Below are 16,119 nucleotides of genomic sequence, written 5' to 3'. Positions count from 1 at the left end.
GAGCCTGCTGGTCATTAGATGAGACCAATGGCTCATCTAATCCAGCATCGGGTCCTCAACCGGTGGCCAACCAGATGCGTGTGGGAAACCAGCAAGCAGAACCTGAGACTGGACCACTTGCTCCTCCTGTGGTTTCCAGTAATTTGTATATCCCAAAGCTCGCCCTCCAACTCCCACTTCCTCCACACAGAAGCCATGATGATACTTATACACGTGTCCCACATATGAAAATAACTGAGAATCTATTCCAGATCTTTCACAAAAATCAGATTTTTATTTTTTTCCTGTAGAAGAAAAGGTGGCTTTTTGGAGTATATTGTTCTGGAATACTAGCAGAATAGGGATGGTGCTAAAAGTCTAGAGAAAATATCTGGGATGGGGAACCACAACCACAAAGGTCAAGTGTGGAAAGGCCCTTGAAAACCTAAAGAAATGCCTGCTGTTTGCCTATGCAAACTATTGTATGGCAAAACAGAGGGGAGAAGCTGGTGAAAACAAAAGGGAACAGCTATTCCTTTTGAACAGCTGTTATCAAATATCACTGTTATTTGATATAATCTCAAAAAAAGAAGTCGTCAGTCTGGGAAATGTGGCTTCTTCTTCTTCTTCTTCTTCTTCTTATTATTATTATTACTATTACTATTAGTATTATTACTTACAGTGCTCAATATGGTGAACAGTAACAACAACAAAAAACATGAACGGAAAAATAGGGCCAATAACAAAACTAGCCAGTTGAAACATTATATTCCCAGTAAAGGGGTTTTAAGGCCAATAGAGAGAGGAAATAGTGGATATAGGAGCAGATTCATTCCATAACTTTGGGCAATTTGTGTAAAGGCTCAGCTTCTCACTATGACAGAGTCACTTCATGTGAACATGTTGCTTGGAGCAGGGGCCAAGGACAGCATGGAGAGAAGGACCCTTCAAGATATGTGGGACCAGGCTGTGAAGGACTTTGTAGCTATGCAGCAGTAACTGGAACTGGATGCATATTGGCAGCTAGGGAAACGGAAATAGGATCGACTGACTAGGATTACACTGGCCTATTTCTATAAGATACATTGCATTAACTAAACCTTTTGTATTGTTTTAAAGGGCACCCTAACACGGTGTGTTACTGTTGGCTCAGAGTAGGTGCATCCTACATACCCTTTAATACTGACTGTGCTATTATTTAGAAAGCATGTAGATTAATGTCAATGTTATCGTAATAAAAGGTTAAGAAAAATGAGAATCCAAACAAAATTCTGCCATATTCCTGGCAAACCAGCATAATGTTTATCCAGAAAAAATGGGTCACTTACAGGGACCCATCAGCATAAAAATATTCATGTCCTTGTAGAGTACTTGATAATTAAAATAAAAATTTAAAAATCTGAGGGCACAATCTGACAAAAAATAAGTTGTTTTAAGTCCCACTAACTTCCAAATAAGCAAAATTAATGGGATTAAATATGGCCGGTTGGGTCATGCCCAATGATTATAAATCACAGCAGCTGCAAAGAACCCAGTACCACTTTATGGCTCTTTATATTTGTTGTAATAAATTCATTGTAACAGCATTTTCAGGATGGCTCAAGTTATAAGAACAAGATAATGGTATAGTCTGGCTAAGGGAAGAACCTTATTCTACTGTCAATATTTCAGGCTGATAAAAAGCTGACCAAGTGTTATCAGTTTGGTGATGAATAAAGGAAAAAGCATGAAGCCATTAGCATTAATTGACTTAGGTAGCTAAAGGCTTGTGTGTTATACTGGGAGTCTAGGGTGGATTGTTGATTTTTACCTCCAAGGACTAAGACACAAATACCCTGCCCTTCATGTTATTATTTTCTTTTGCAGAAAGTGTGCATATAATTCATTTTTCAAATTTTGTATTATGAAGAAAATTTGGCAAACTACTTGGAATGATTGGTATTTAATCTTAAGAAGAAAAAAGTGAGGGATCCAACAAGATTTATTACAGATGAAGTGCTTGAAATACTGTGAGAACACAGAAATGTCTGCTTTTGTGTTTGTTTCTTAAAAAAAAGATAAAGTAGTCTGATATAATATCTTCAGGCACAGATTACATTAGGCCTGCAGCATGACCGATAGACACTCAAGCCTCTGCCATCTCGTGTGTACTTGGGAATGGCTAATGAACAGCATACTTTGTGCGAAGATGCAGATAACTAAAGAGAAATGCACAAGTAAAACTGTAGAATCTTGAGGGCATGAGGAGTGAAATGAAAAGCAGCTGGTTATTGAGTTATTGTCATTTGTGCATACATTTCTTGTGTAGTTTACTTTATGCTCTGCCCTGCCTGAGCATCATGACTGATGAACAGAGGCTATGAATCTTTTAAATAAGAACCAAAACAAGTGTGGTCTTCCATTTAGGCTCTGAACAGATCTGCACCTGCTTAATTTTCAATAACATTGCAACATTCCTTGAAAACCATTCACGAAGAGTTAAGTCCAAAGTTTGTGACACTTCACACAAAAGATGGTTCTGTGGATGGAAAGAGGAGGAGGACTTTCTTTTTTTTTTTTATAATAATTTTTATTAAGTTTTCACAACATAAACATAACAACATAAACATAACAAGAAAAAATAACAATACAACATAGAAAAAGAAAAAACACAGATCATACAAACTTGAAGACTTCCCCATACCTCTCCTGTTCTGCACCCTTATTTCACAATTCTCTCTAGCAACCCTTCAGTCAATTTTTACATATCACCTCCTTAAAACTTCTTCCCTATGGTTTATAGTTTACAGCTGTAAATCTTTATTTCTTACCCCTCGACATCTTTTCAGTCCTTAATTTGACAACAATTCTCAAGATACACTTTAAATTTCTTCCAGTCCTCCTCCACCGCCTCCTTCCTCTGGTCACGGATTCTGCCGGTCATCTCTGCCAGTCCCATATATTCAATCACCTTCGTTTGCCATTCTTCCAGAGTGGGTAGTTCTTGCAACTTCCAATACTTTGCTAGTAGTATTCTTGCTGCTGTAGTGGCGTACATAAAAAAAGTCCTATCCTTCTTTGGTACCAATTGGCCCACCATACCCAAGAGAAAGGCCTCTGGTTTCTTAGGAAATGTCCACTTAAGGACTTTCTTAATTTCATTATAGATCATTTCCCAGTAGGCCTTAATCTTTGGGCAGGTCCACCAAAGGTGATAGAAGGTTCCTTCAGACTCTTTACATTTCCAACATTTATTGTCAGGCAGATGATAGATCTTAGCCAGCTTGACTGGGGTCATGTACCACCTATAGATCATTTTCATTATGTTTTCTTTCAAGGCAGAACATGCCGTAAATTTCATGCCGGTGGTCCATAACTGTTCCCAGTCAGCAAACATAATATCATGACCTACATCTTGCGCCCACTTAATCATTGCTGATTTTACCGTTTCATCCTGTACATTCCATTTCAGCAGTAGATTATACATTCTAGAAAGATTCTTAGTATTGGAATCTAATAGCTCTGTTTCTAACTTAGACCTCTCACTCTGAAAGCCTATCTTCCTGTCTTGCTTAAATACTTCATTTATCTGATGATAATGCAACCAATCTCGGACTTTTGACTTTAGCTTCTCGTAGCTCTTAAGTTTATATTTATCACCATCATGTTCCAAAATTTCCGAGTATTTTAACCAGTCGGAGTCCATGTTGAGTCTTTTAACTGCCTTTGCTTCCATTGGTGATAACCATCTGGGGGTTTTACTTTCTAATAAATCCTTATATCTAATCCAAACATTATACAGCGCCTTTCTGACAATATGGTTTTTGAAACTCTTGTGTACTTTTACCTTGTCATACCATAAATACGCATGCCAACCTAAATTATTGTCATATCCTTCTAGATCCAAGATATCTGTGTCCTCAAGAAGTAGCCATGATTTCAGCCAGCAGAAAGCTGCTGCCTCGTAGTAAAGCCTTAAGTCCGGCAGGGCAAAACCCCCTCTGTCTTTCGCATCTGTTAAAATCTTAAATTTAATTCTTGGCTTTTTGCCCTGCCAGACAAATTTAGAAATAGGACTTTCTGCTGCAGTCATTTATGCCCCTGAAAACCTTCTCCAGAAGGTTGGGGCTTCCTCTCAAACGGCGTGGAAAGTGATACCACATGGACAGACGGTATTAGTGAAAATTCCCGCCCCTTCTGCCTAAAGAAGCATCCAGCCAGAGGCGTAGTGTGGGGGTGGGAGAGGGATCACTGACCCGGGTGCACATTTTGGAGGGGGCACAACCAGACGCCCACACAACAGGCTCCCTCATTGAGGCTGGAGCCACTGGGAGGCAAGCCAAGCTGCACCTGGGCCAAGCCTTTAGGGCTGGGGCATTAGCAGTGCCTCCTTCCCTTTCTCCTCGTGGCCAGCGATGAGACGTGTTCATGCCCCTTGCCCCGGGCCGGTTAAGAGGAAGGGTGGGGAAGAGCACCTCCATCACCCACCAAGGAGAGGCGAGATGCTCCACTGGGATCAGAAGGGAGTGAGGCAAGTGGGAGAAGGACAGCTGCGTTCTCTGGGGCTGGGGCTCCAGCAAGGAGCCCTGGCAGCTGAAGCGTGGTGGTGGGCAGGTTAGTCTAGTAGGCAAGGAGATAGATGCAGTGAGGAGTCTGTTGGAGATGGCCTCCATTGACCCTCTGTGCAGACTCCATGTGCTCCCCGCTTAGAGCACAGCTCCACCCCAGCTTCCCAGTCCACGGGGTGGGAGGCACAACACCTGCCCCACCTCTGGCACTGGCAACCCACATTACGCCTCTGCATCCAGCTCATGGAGTGATGGCCTCTGCTGGATCCAAATGCACTTTCAAAAATACAAAGAGTCATTCCATTTGAAGATCAGCAGGTATGCTTTGGGAAGCATAACCCAAGCATAGTGCACCTGCCCTGATTCTAGAGGACCTGAAGGGAAATTCACAAAGTAGCTGCATTTCTAGATCCAGTATTCCAAAAGTATTTCTCTAAAGGGCAGATGGCCAGATGAGACCATGACTGCATTTATCTGCACATTCTTCATAGATTCCTATGGTCAATCATCAGGAAGAAGGTGGAGACAAAGAAGGTATTTTGAATCTGCCAATGCCCATGGGCTGAGTTAGGAGGTGTGAGGGTGAGTGGGGAGGAGAGAAGCTAAAACCCTCCGACTGTAGGCTGTGGCCCAGCACACAGCCAGTATGTGACCCCTAATTGCATGCAACCCCCAGGCTCAAAAGTTGTCCACCCTGAATGACTTCACCACATATTCATTCTCAAGAATGGCTCAAAAATTCACCACTTAGTCAATAAACAATTATTCAACTATATTGTATTGTTGTGCACATGACTACCTTCTTGATGTCTTTTTTTGTGTTCTGCTTCAATTGGTGTAAGTGGTACACATTATTTTACATAATTCTGTTTTTAAAATTGAAATAGCTGTGCCCAGGTGGCTAACCAACTCTCTCTTTCTCCATTTCAGTGCCTGGCTATTTCTCTGTAATTTTGCATATTTTAAAAAACAGGGAATAGCAATACTATAGCGGTGAGCCTGGAGGATAGTGATAGTTGGTGATTACTAGATCAGAGACTTTGGTGAGATCAATACAGAAGGCCCCTCAACATCGATTACTATCCAGTGCTATAAAATCTAACTGCTTACCTTGTGAGATCAGCAAGTGGAATGAACAGGCCAAAGTCGGTACATAATTATTTAAATTAAAAGCATATCTGCTTTTAGCCAATGAACTAACCTTCTCTTATTCCGCATGGTAGTAATTAACCAGCCTAAAGAGATATGTTAACATGCCAATAAAGGGCTTTCCATCAGCAATTTAAAAAAATCAAGCTTTCTTGATTACAAGCGCCTCCATTTATGTTCTCTATTAAATTTAAAATATGACAGCTCTTTGATCCAAATGAACAGACCAAACCAATTGCTAGCCATCCCTGTTTAGAAATACATAAAAGAACTTAATGATTTTACTATCTTCCCTGTCTCTTTTTAAAGGTAAAGTCTACCTTTAAAATAAAATGCTGATAGAACAAATGTTGCAGTTTAATAAATTAAACGCCTGCCCTGAATTTTATTGCCTATACTTCTTCATTCTAGTAGTTATGCTAACACTAGCATTCTGAATTTAGTTATTTGCTTTGCATCAATATCTAAGGTTACAATAAATTTGTCAGTTTACATTAAGGATCAAGAGGTCACATCACATAAATTCCTCCTGAGCGCATCAAAAAAAGAACATGAGTAATGTGGAAAAAATGGAAGACTAATATAGAAATAAACATGATCCCATGTCATTCAAGATGCCAATATACTCCAGAGATTGTTATATCTAGGAGGCTAGTTGCTTCAAACTATTTTTTACTATTACTGTACAGTCTGAGAACAGTATAGTAAAGGAAAATAAAACAAATAGCCCTAAGATCCTAAAAGGCTATAATTGAACATACAGTTACAACTGAAATTTTGCCAATTTGGAGGTATTTCCTCATCTCATCTTTTGAGGTGTTTCAATATAAGGCAACAATAAAAGTTTGATATAGTTAGAGAAATTCCTGGGGGGGGCCTGCACATCTCTAGCTTGCTGTTGGAAAAGGACATTCAAAACCTCATGGAGATTGTCTTTTGGGGAAATTGCTAATGAATTTTGCATAGCAAAAAGAGCTTCAATGAAATGTTTGATATCTCTTGGAGTGGGGAGGGGGTGCATCCATGAAAAAATAAACTGTATTTACATTTTCCTCAACCAAAGTAGTGTGTCTCTGTTCATCTAGGAGATAATTGTTTAAACATGTGAGTGTTTGGCTTTACAAGCTTATATTATGTTTTCCCCACACACAAATCTGTATAGTATAATATTGCAACAGCTAAATCCTGACTGATAGTTTTGCCAAAAATACCATTGTTCAGTCTATGATCTGATTGATTTTAGGCCATAAGTACTTTAAGCTAATAAGGACAGAAAAAATTAATCCTCTCCTCCCCCCCCCCTTTAATATTGGCAATCACTCAATTGATAAGGCTCATCATAGTTAGACAAGATATTAATTTGATCTTTCTGAAAGATCAATTAGGGGATGAAACATGCCTTGATAATATTCATAGGAACGTTTCCTGGTGATATTCATGACAGACAATTGGAATCAATGAATGTCTTCCCTTCCTTGTTTGTTCAATACACCACTTGTTAGTTCCATCATGACTGTCCTCTGCAAAAACCACAAGCTGAGAATGACAAAACCGCAGCTCATGAGTAGTGTAGAAAGCAGGCAGTCCTTCAGAAAGTCAAAGTATTGGAGTATGGTATTGTACAGTGAAATCCTATGCATGTCTACCCCACCAGTATAGGACTGCCAAGAAAGATAGTAATAGACAGAACTGTCAACTTCAGTTCTCAGTTTTGCAATATTAAGCTCAGTCTGCCACATTTCCACATCAGATTGTTTATTTAAAATGCCTCGTGAAAATTCACCAACATTTAAATGCACATTTCTCCTAATATACATATTTTTTATCCAACATTGCCTAATATACACAATTTTGCAAGCAATTTCCCCTGATAGAATGCATTTCTGCTTATTTTCACTAATATATGCAGTTTTATGCACACTTTCCCGTATAACATGCTTCTTAGTACACATTTGTTGCTGGAGAACTGCATCGCAAAATTCGGGGGGGGGGGAATGGAATGGCTCTGTTTCCGTCCACTAGTTGTTTTGGAAAGTGAAAATTAGGTAGCTCCACATTAAACTATAAACCAAAGCAAATTTCTCCCCCATCCACTAACAGAGCACTATAAAGGAACAGAGTGGGGAATCCATCCACTTCTGCACCTGAAAGCAGCAGCAGGTGGGTGAGCAGGGTTTGTTTTTCTTTCTTAAGCAAATTAGAACCCCAGTTTTGCAAACTGGAGGGTGGAAACAGTGTTTCCTAGGCCCTACTCTAGGCTGGCATAGCTGAGGGGACCAAGAATTTGGGGGTATCGGCAGGGTTCGCATGTGACTGTCTTCACAAAATACCCCATTTCCACACTCTTACTGAATGCTTACTATCCTCTCACGTCAGTGGCAGAACTGCTAGTAGCAGCTTACCCCCCTGCCTCGGCAAGGTTTGGGGCCTCTACCATGGCAGAGAGATTTCCCCACCAGCAATCCTCTCCTCTACTGGCAAAGAGCTACAGAGGGGGATCAATGCACTCTCCTACCCCCACCCCCTTATAACCTTTGTGACATTGTCATCCCAACCTGTAACTTGCTTTAGATACCATTTTAATATGGGGGGAAAGCCTCAAGGGAAAAAATGGATTCATGAATTATAGTTCCTCATCAGAGAGGGAGAGCCAAGACATAGTCTCATTGTTGTCCTTCTACAAATCAGCAGGGAGGAGGATGGGGACAAAACTATAATTATTTGACTCTAATGCCAGCTACTGTTGGGCTCCTTGCCTTATGTCCTACCACCCACCACTGAATTGATGTGAAGATAAAACTGAATAATCAGTACATATGCTGCTCTCAGTTCATTGGAAGAACGGAACTGCACTCCTATGAACAAGGTTCAGCATCAGCACAGGTGTATGTGTACACTGAGTTAGATATGGGGTTAAAGGCCATCTATGGGGATCACAGTTTTCTGCTGCTTCAACAAGAATTGAGGGCCAGTGGCAGCACCTAACATTCTTGGGAAGCTGTTGGGGACCCTGCAGGGCAGTCATTTAACAACAATAACAACCTAGTGCTCCTAACGGCACCATACAGTAGGGTCTAGTTACCATTTTAAGGCCGCATATTCAGTTGTTGTGCTAGGATTCCCACTAGAACAATGGGACTTTCCCCCTTTCCTCCATCCATGCCAAATCTGCTCTGGAGGGTTGGGATAGCCCCCAGATCGGCACATGGACAGGAGAAATCCATCTGGCAGGCAAGCAGAAATGCTTGTACAGTGGTACCTCAGGTTACATACGCTTCAGGTTACAGACTCCGCTAACCCAGAAATTGTTGTTGTTGTTGTTGTTGTTGTTGTTGTTTAGTCGTTTAGTCGTGTCCGACTCTTCGTGACCCCATGGACCAGAGCATGCCAGGCACTCCTGTCTTCCACTGCCTCCCGCAGTTTGGTCAGACTCATGTTTGTAGCTTCGAGAACACTGTCCAACCATCTCGTCCTCTGCCGTCCCCTTCTCCTTCCCAACATAGTACCTCGGGTTAAGAACTTTACCTCAGGATGAAAACAGAAATAGTGCAGCGACAACGGAGCAGCAGCAGGAGCTAAAGTGGTGCTTCAGATTAAGAACAGTTTCAGGTTAAGAACGGACCTCCAGAAAGAATTAAGTACTTAACCCAAGGTACCACTGTACTGATGGGATGATCTCCTTAGCGCTACACTGAATACAATCACCCTCCTTTCCCAAATGCCTCCTACTATAGCATTGCTTTGGGGCATTGTGGAAAAATAAAATGTCAGAACCCAGCTACCTGGCAGTGCTTGGAGACAAGTCCAGAGGAAGGGAAGTCAGAGGGCACTTTGCCCAGGGCCTCCTGAAACCTATACACAACCCTATTGTTACCTATTCCATTCTCATATTCTGAATTTCAAGATGTAGCTGCTGAATGTCGATCAGCTTGGACAGTTATGTACTTTGGCAATGGATTCTTTAGGATGGGTTTTTAGAACAATGTCTTAGTGCCTGCAACACCCTACCAAAAGGTACATTTAAAAATTCATTCTTAAGTGGAGGATTTTGAGATTTTGTACAAAGGCATAAATAAATCTGTATTTTTCAATGAAAATGATATATACGAAAAGCAAATGTTTGATGCAGACTTTTTAAATATTTTCTGTAAAATAATAATAATAATAATAATAATAATAATAATAATAATAATAATATCAGTCCTGTTTCAGAAGAAGAAGAAAATACGACTACAGTAATGCTGCCCGGTCAGGGTCAGCTCCGCATATTTGTAGCGTTAAGTCCCTGTCGTGCACATTAGAAAATGTCTTAAGATGTTTTTGTTCACAAAGCAGCACAATTCACTTTGTTGTGCTGGATCACTCCTGTTTAAAGTGTTTCCAGCTCCCCTCTCACCCTATCTTTAGGCTTCTTGGGATTAGGAAGGAGGAAGAAAGGAAATGTCTTGTTCAAGAAGGAACTGTGAATTCATTTTAAGTGCAAGGCCATAGTCCTAGCAAAAAAGGTTCTGAGAGAAATGAAGAGAGGGCTAAATTCTTTCTTTTCTGAGGCCAGCTAACACTTCATAGTGGGACATGTCACTGTCAATAACGATAAAGCGAAGGAAAAGGAAGCATGGTCAGAATGCCCTTTTGCCTGACCCACAGTTATGCCATGATTCATATATTTGCTTAGGTTAGGCAGGTTTTATTAAGTTGCCTTATACTGAAGCAGAGATTGTTCTGTGGCCTTCCAGCTGTTGTTGGATTATAACTCCTATCAGCAACATCTGGAGGGGCACAAGTTTCTGGTAGTGGGTGCGCCCTTCCCCATTTCTCAAATTTTCCCCACCCTAACTTTCAGTCATAATGTATTAAGGTCTTTGCTTCCGCTATAATGGTGTTTTCTATCACATTGTTCCCCCAAACCATTTTTTCCTGAAGTCTCCCCTACACCATTGTTAGCCTCTACCTAGCAGCAGCTCTCTGGGGTTCAAACAGGTGGGGTTTTTTAGCTGTGCTGCCTAAGATACTTCTTTTAATTCCCAGCACCTGCAGTTAAGGTAACTTATGGGTGCACGGCAGATGTACTACCCCTAAGTTATCATTCTTCCCAGTTAAGGAGAAACATTTGCACAATGACTTCATCCAAGGAGCAGTAGAAAATGAATGCTTCTACGGGTTGCAAAATATTGTTAATTACACAAATATAATAATTCTTGGTCCTTGAATAGAACAGCCATATATAGGGATGTATGGACATGCCTCACGCCGTTCCAGCCTTTCATCTGGTATTTTCTGTACCCCTGCAATTGCTTTATTTTGCACAAGTCTTTTTTTATACTATGTCATCTACCTATTTTTAAATATCATAGTGCACAAAAGATACAAACATCTCAGCCATCAACAGATGTTTACAAATCAGTCACTTTCTCTGTGTGTTCCTTTCCAAAGTTAATGCTAGTCTTTTGCAACAAACAAAAAATAGAGTCTAGTGGCACCTTAAAGACAAAGTTAATGAAGTGGGGTCCTTCTGTTTGTTTTCACAAATATTATGATCCCCTGCTGCCTCTACCACTCTGGGTAAAGATGTCACAGGTTGGCATCCTGCATTTTACTTACTGCATAAGGGTTAGGGTCATAAGTCAACAGGTAAAAAAATAGACTACCTCTTTCCATGCGAAAAGAATGATAATGAAGGATACATTCCTTTGGTTATTCAATTTCGCAGTAGGAAGCAGATTAAGGCTGCAATCCCAATCCTAACCCCATCATCTGAGAGTAAATTCCATTGAACTCAGTGGGACTTACTTCTGAGAAAACATTTACTAAAAGCCCAGAAAGAACGGAGAATGCTCAAAGACCTCCACAACCAATGCTGGCTCAGTTGAAAAATAGAAAAGGAAACTTGAGGGGCTGGTGAGTGAAACTGCATACTTATTTGTTGATTTATATAAGTTGTTTTGTTGCTAGAAGTCCCAACCATGTAAACTTGGGTAATTTAAGAAATCTTTTGTATTCCATATCACGAGGTTTACCTCTAATCATGCTGATCCCCCCGCTTTTATTATTACATCATTTATTATCTGGGCCCGGTGATTGGGGATGAACAACCTTTGGTTTACCCCCGAATTGCCCCAATACCAGTTGCATTCACACAAAAATAGTGAAAAAACAGGTCTCAAGAAGCACAAGATGATTCAGAAAGCAACAGAATGAAAAGAGATGACAATAACATCATGTGGAAGTCCTCTAAAAACAAATGATTTTTTTAAAAAGAGCAATTCCAGAGAAATGGGCTAGTGTAAAGGCACTCTAACTATCTCATTGTAGTCTAAACAGAAACCAAAGCTTTTACACTGCATGCTATCACCACAATCTCCTTACCTGTAAAATATGTGTTGGCAGGCAGAGTAGAACTTGGAAATTTATAATACCCATTTCCTGGAAAACGGATTCCTTTCATTACAGTTACACTTGATGTTGCTAAAGATGCATCCATTCTCTCCAGCTGATAGATTGGAGGAGGCCCATTAAGTTCTTTAGGTTCCTTCCAACTTATCTTTATCACTGTGCTGTTTATTCCTTCAGCATAAGGGGCAATTAGCTGTCTTGGAGCTATTTATATAAAAAGAAAAAAGGAAAGATGCATCTGTCCAGTTAAGGTTATCCAAACAATACTGGTTTTCAGAATAAACCAGGGAGTTCTACATGTATAATATATCGTCCCCTAGGAAAGCAGTATCAATTACAATTCCAAACAACCTTTGACCTGTGTGCTATTGCAATCATACAGTACAGATAATTCTTGATTTAGTAAAAAATCTGAATGGCAGCCCTCCAATGTCTTGCTTGACTTGTCAGTGGTACAGTACTGGCTTTTTTTTCCACCTTAACTACTGACTGAAAGTAATTTTATCTCAGCATCATAAAAATAATAATACAGACCTTAAGGCACAAATTCAACTACAGTGGTACCTCGGGTTACAGATGCTTCAGGTTACAGACTCCACTAATCCAGAAATAGTACCTCGGGTTAAGAACTTTGCTTCAGGATGAGAATAGAAATCGTGCAGCGGCAGCAGGAGGCCCCATTAGCTAAAGTGGTGCTTCAGGTTAAGAACAGTTTCAGGTTAAGAATGGACCTCCAGAACGAATTAAGTTCTTAACCCGAGGTACCACTGTAATTATTGTAAACAAGGGCACCCAGCTATCTCTCCAGAGTGTAATCAAATATATCAGGAATAGGAAATATAGGTTCTCATTGATAGGAGAGATTTTGTGTGATCTTTTACCGCTCGGTTAAATCACAATAGAGAAGGCGCCTGTCTGATTACAGTGGGAGGGAGTTCCAAAGGTTAGGTATTGCTACGTTAAGGTCCGATTCTATCATTGTGTGGAATGGATCTCCTGGTAGGATGGTATCTGCAGGATGCTTTTTCCTACAGAACACACCAATCAACTGGGTATATAGGAAGTAAGAAGATCTTAACCATATCCTGGTCCCAAGCTGTATGCAACTTTGTACACTAACACCAGCACCTTCAACCTAACTCAGTGGAAAATGGCAGCCACTGCAATTCTTTCATATGATGGTCGCCCCCCCCCCCCCAGTGAGCAGCTGAGCCAATGCATTTTGCACTAGTGCAATTATTTGGTATGCAGTCTTTTGTAGCTTGTTGTGGTTTGCTGGCCTGGAAAACTGGTCACTGCTATGCTATGTGGTTAATTTCGGTGCAGCGATTTCCTCAATATGTCTTTTAGCTATAATATACTGTTGCACACCAACCCAATCTTTTCACAATGCTAGATTCCAGTGGTTCCAGGCACTTACCCAGGGTATGGTTCCCTTCAGAATGATGGACAGCGGAGACTGTGATGTTTTTATGATCTATGGTTTATTTGCACATATTTACAACCTGAGCTTCCAGCTTCTACCTCACACACACCAACTCTCAACTCTGGCCTTTGTCTTTCTAACTACCAGCAAGTTGAGGAAGTGGGGTCCACCCATTTGCAATCTGGCACAGAGCTGCTTCTTTTGTTACCTTAATGGCCCATATTTAGGTGGCCATTAACTCAACAGTAAGCTAGCCTGGCTATTTCAGGAATTGAATCCATTCTGGATCCAGGAATTAGAGGGAGGGGGGCCCAGGCATACAGTCTACCCACCAAAAGAAACACCTCATAGCAATACTTTTATCCACTCTGTACCCCAAGCAATCATTACTTTGCAAACCTCTAATGTTTTTACATGAGGAGAGTCCTAAACTATGCAGTATATATCAAAGACAGAGTTTTCGGTGGTTATAGGGCACGACATTCATTTGGAGAACAATCTGGATTAAAATATGCATCTTGCAAATTACATCAGTTAGCTAAGAGTTTGTTGCAAAGCGCTTCATTTATAACAAATTAATAACATATCCTTAAAGCTTCTTGCATACAAAACCATCATTTTCTCACATTAACCTGTAGTATGTTGCTATTACTTTTTCTACAACATGATAAAAGATTACTTTTGGCAGAGGGAATGATGGGAGACAAAAACCCACCAACCGTGCTATGCATTGTAAATTCTTGCTTGGACATCATTTATGACTTCACAATCTAATTAGTATCATACTGCTATGTTCGAAATTTACTGTGTTGAAATTGAAGTAGTGCAGTGTGAGGTCACAAGCTTCCCCGCATAAGTAGCGCAGAGCGCTAATGAAATGCAGTATTAATGCACAGGTTTCAAAAGAAAACATGGCTTTACAATTGGAACTTCACCTTTGGAGCAAATCAGTCTGTGTCAGCATTTTAAATGCGAGTGCCAAGGTTGAGTCCTCTAGTTCAGCTTAGAGTTGCTAAAGCAAAAAGGCTAAAATTCATTATTTCTAAAATGAATACATACAGCCAACCTTTCTTCACAACAACAACAACAACCACATCTCCCTTAAACAATCATCCTTTAATAAATAGGAGTTGCCTGCACTGTAATTATAACATCTTTGCTACCCAAATTTGAAGCTTTTATGGGGCTTGTGCAATTAACTACTTAAATGCATTGTAACACTTGCTTCTCTGACAGGAAAGTATTGATTTTTTAATCATTTTCAAGTCTACTCTAGCACAAATAAATGTACTACAGTTACAGTTAATGCACTGTGTACACGCATTAAACACTAGCATGACACAATTTATTATTTTGTGATATATGGAACAGAAACCCAACCTTTCAAAAAGCAACATTTTCGGTATAACATTAGTATTGTAACTACCATGTCCTTGGTGATTCAGAATACTTGTGTGTTGACATGTACAGTGACGAGTCTCTATTGAAGCTGGTACTTCAGCAATGTGGATGAAAAAAGTAAGATTATAAATCTGCAGTACAGGTTGCCATGTCACTGGATTGTACAATATAGCTACTGGAGGCTAAAAGGCACTGTATACATTTCCTAAAGGTGTCACTGTGGTACCTGTAGCTGCTTTGTCAAAGGAGCAGTCTATAATTTTGCCTATTTAAATTTTGTCCAAGCCTCCTAAAACACATCTGTCAAAGCATACTGTATTTTAGTAGACTCAGCTATATTTTGCATATTTTAATTATGTAGTGTTTTTAAAATTTATTCCTAGATAATATATAGTTGGTATATTATAAAGGTAAAACATTAGTTCAAACGCCTATGACTAGGTGTTTGCTGTTGTGTAACAGAGGGCACTAAACAGATGGCCCATACTGTTTTATGTTAAAGATATATCACTTATAGATATTGCTGTATAGGTCACTATAAAAAAAGCATTTCGCTTGTGTGCGTGAACACACACATACAATCTGTGTGCCTAAAAGAAAAATATAATTGTTGGTAAGTAAAGAGCAGTTAACTTTGTTTTGTTTGAAACGATATCATTTTAGTTTTAGAAGCTAAGACAGATGCCAGCATTTCACTGCGAACAGATGGCAATTCCATCTAATAGTGCATCTCTGTATTAGTAAGGTCTGTTGTGTATACAAACAGTAATAAACACTAGGTGAGTATCAAAATAAATTTTAATTGTTGACATTAAATTCTGGCAGCCATGCTTCTAAGGATAGTGTATTCTTTTCACAAATCTGTCAGGTTTGCTAATGCAGCTGCTAAAAGTTTCCTATAGCCTGTCAGGTTCTAAAGCTAATAAAAACGCATTTGCATTACAGCTACAAAATTTACAGGTCTACTTCTCTCTCATGCGTTTATATCAACAGCAACCTCTCAAATAATCAGCAGCACTTCTAATGTTTGGTTCCTCTTGGCTTTAGTCTGAAATTTGCTCCTCAGTGTTTTCTCTTCAGTTAAAAGACGAAATAGCAACAGTCTTTAGCAGCACTTTGAAAACGTAACCATTCATGAGAATATGGTCTCATTTATGCTTTGGCTACTGCTAATTAGAACTCTAACCTTTTAAATGGCTACTTGTAGGGTTGTCCTTAAACACA

General features: G+C 39.9%; 1 protein-coding gene across 7 annotated transcripts in view; it reads right to left on the bottom strand.

Moving 5' to 3' along the window:
• Positions 1-16,119, bottom strand: part of USH2A (usherin) — a 437,539-nt gene that overhangs the window by 323,856 nt on the left and 97,564 nt on the right. For all 7 annotated transcript variants that reach the window (XR_014154517.1, XM_081854411.1, XM_081854412.1 and 4 more), the window contains one exon: positions 12,042-12,272. Coding sequence is in view for 6 of the 7 variants with exons in the window: in XM_081854411.1 (XP_081710537.1) it covers positions 12,042-12,272 (231 nt within the window). In the remaining variant the exon portion in view is untranslated. The remainder of the gene's footprint in view (positions 1-12,041; positions 12,273-16,119) is intronic.

Source organism: Podarcis erhardii (genome assembly GCF_964252035.2).
Source record: "Podarcis erhardii genome assembly, chromosome: 3".
NCBI lineage: Eukaryota > Metazoa > Chordata > Lepidosauria > Squamata > Lacertidae > Podarcis > Podarcis erhardii.
Note: the sequence above shows the minus strand (reverse complement) of the source record. Positions and strands in the feature narration are given on the sequence as shown.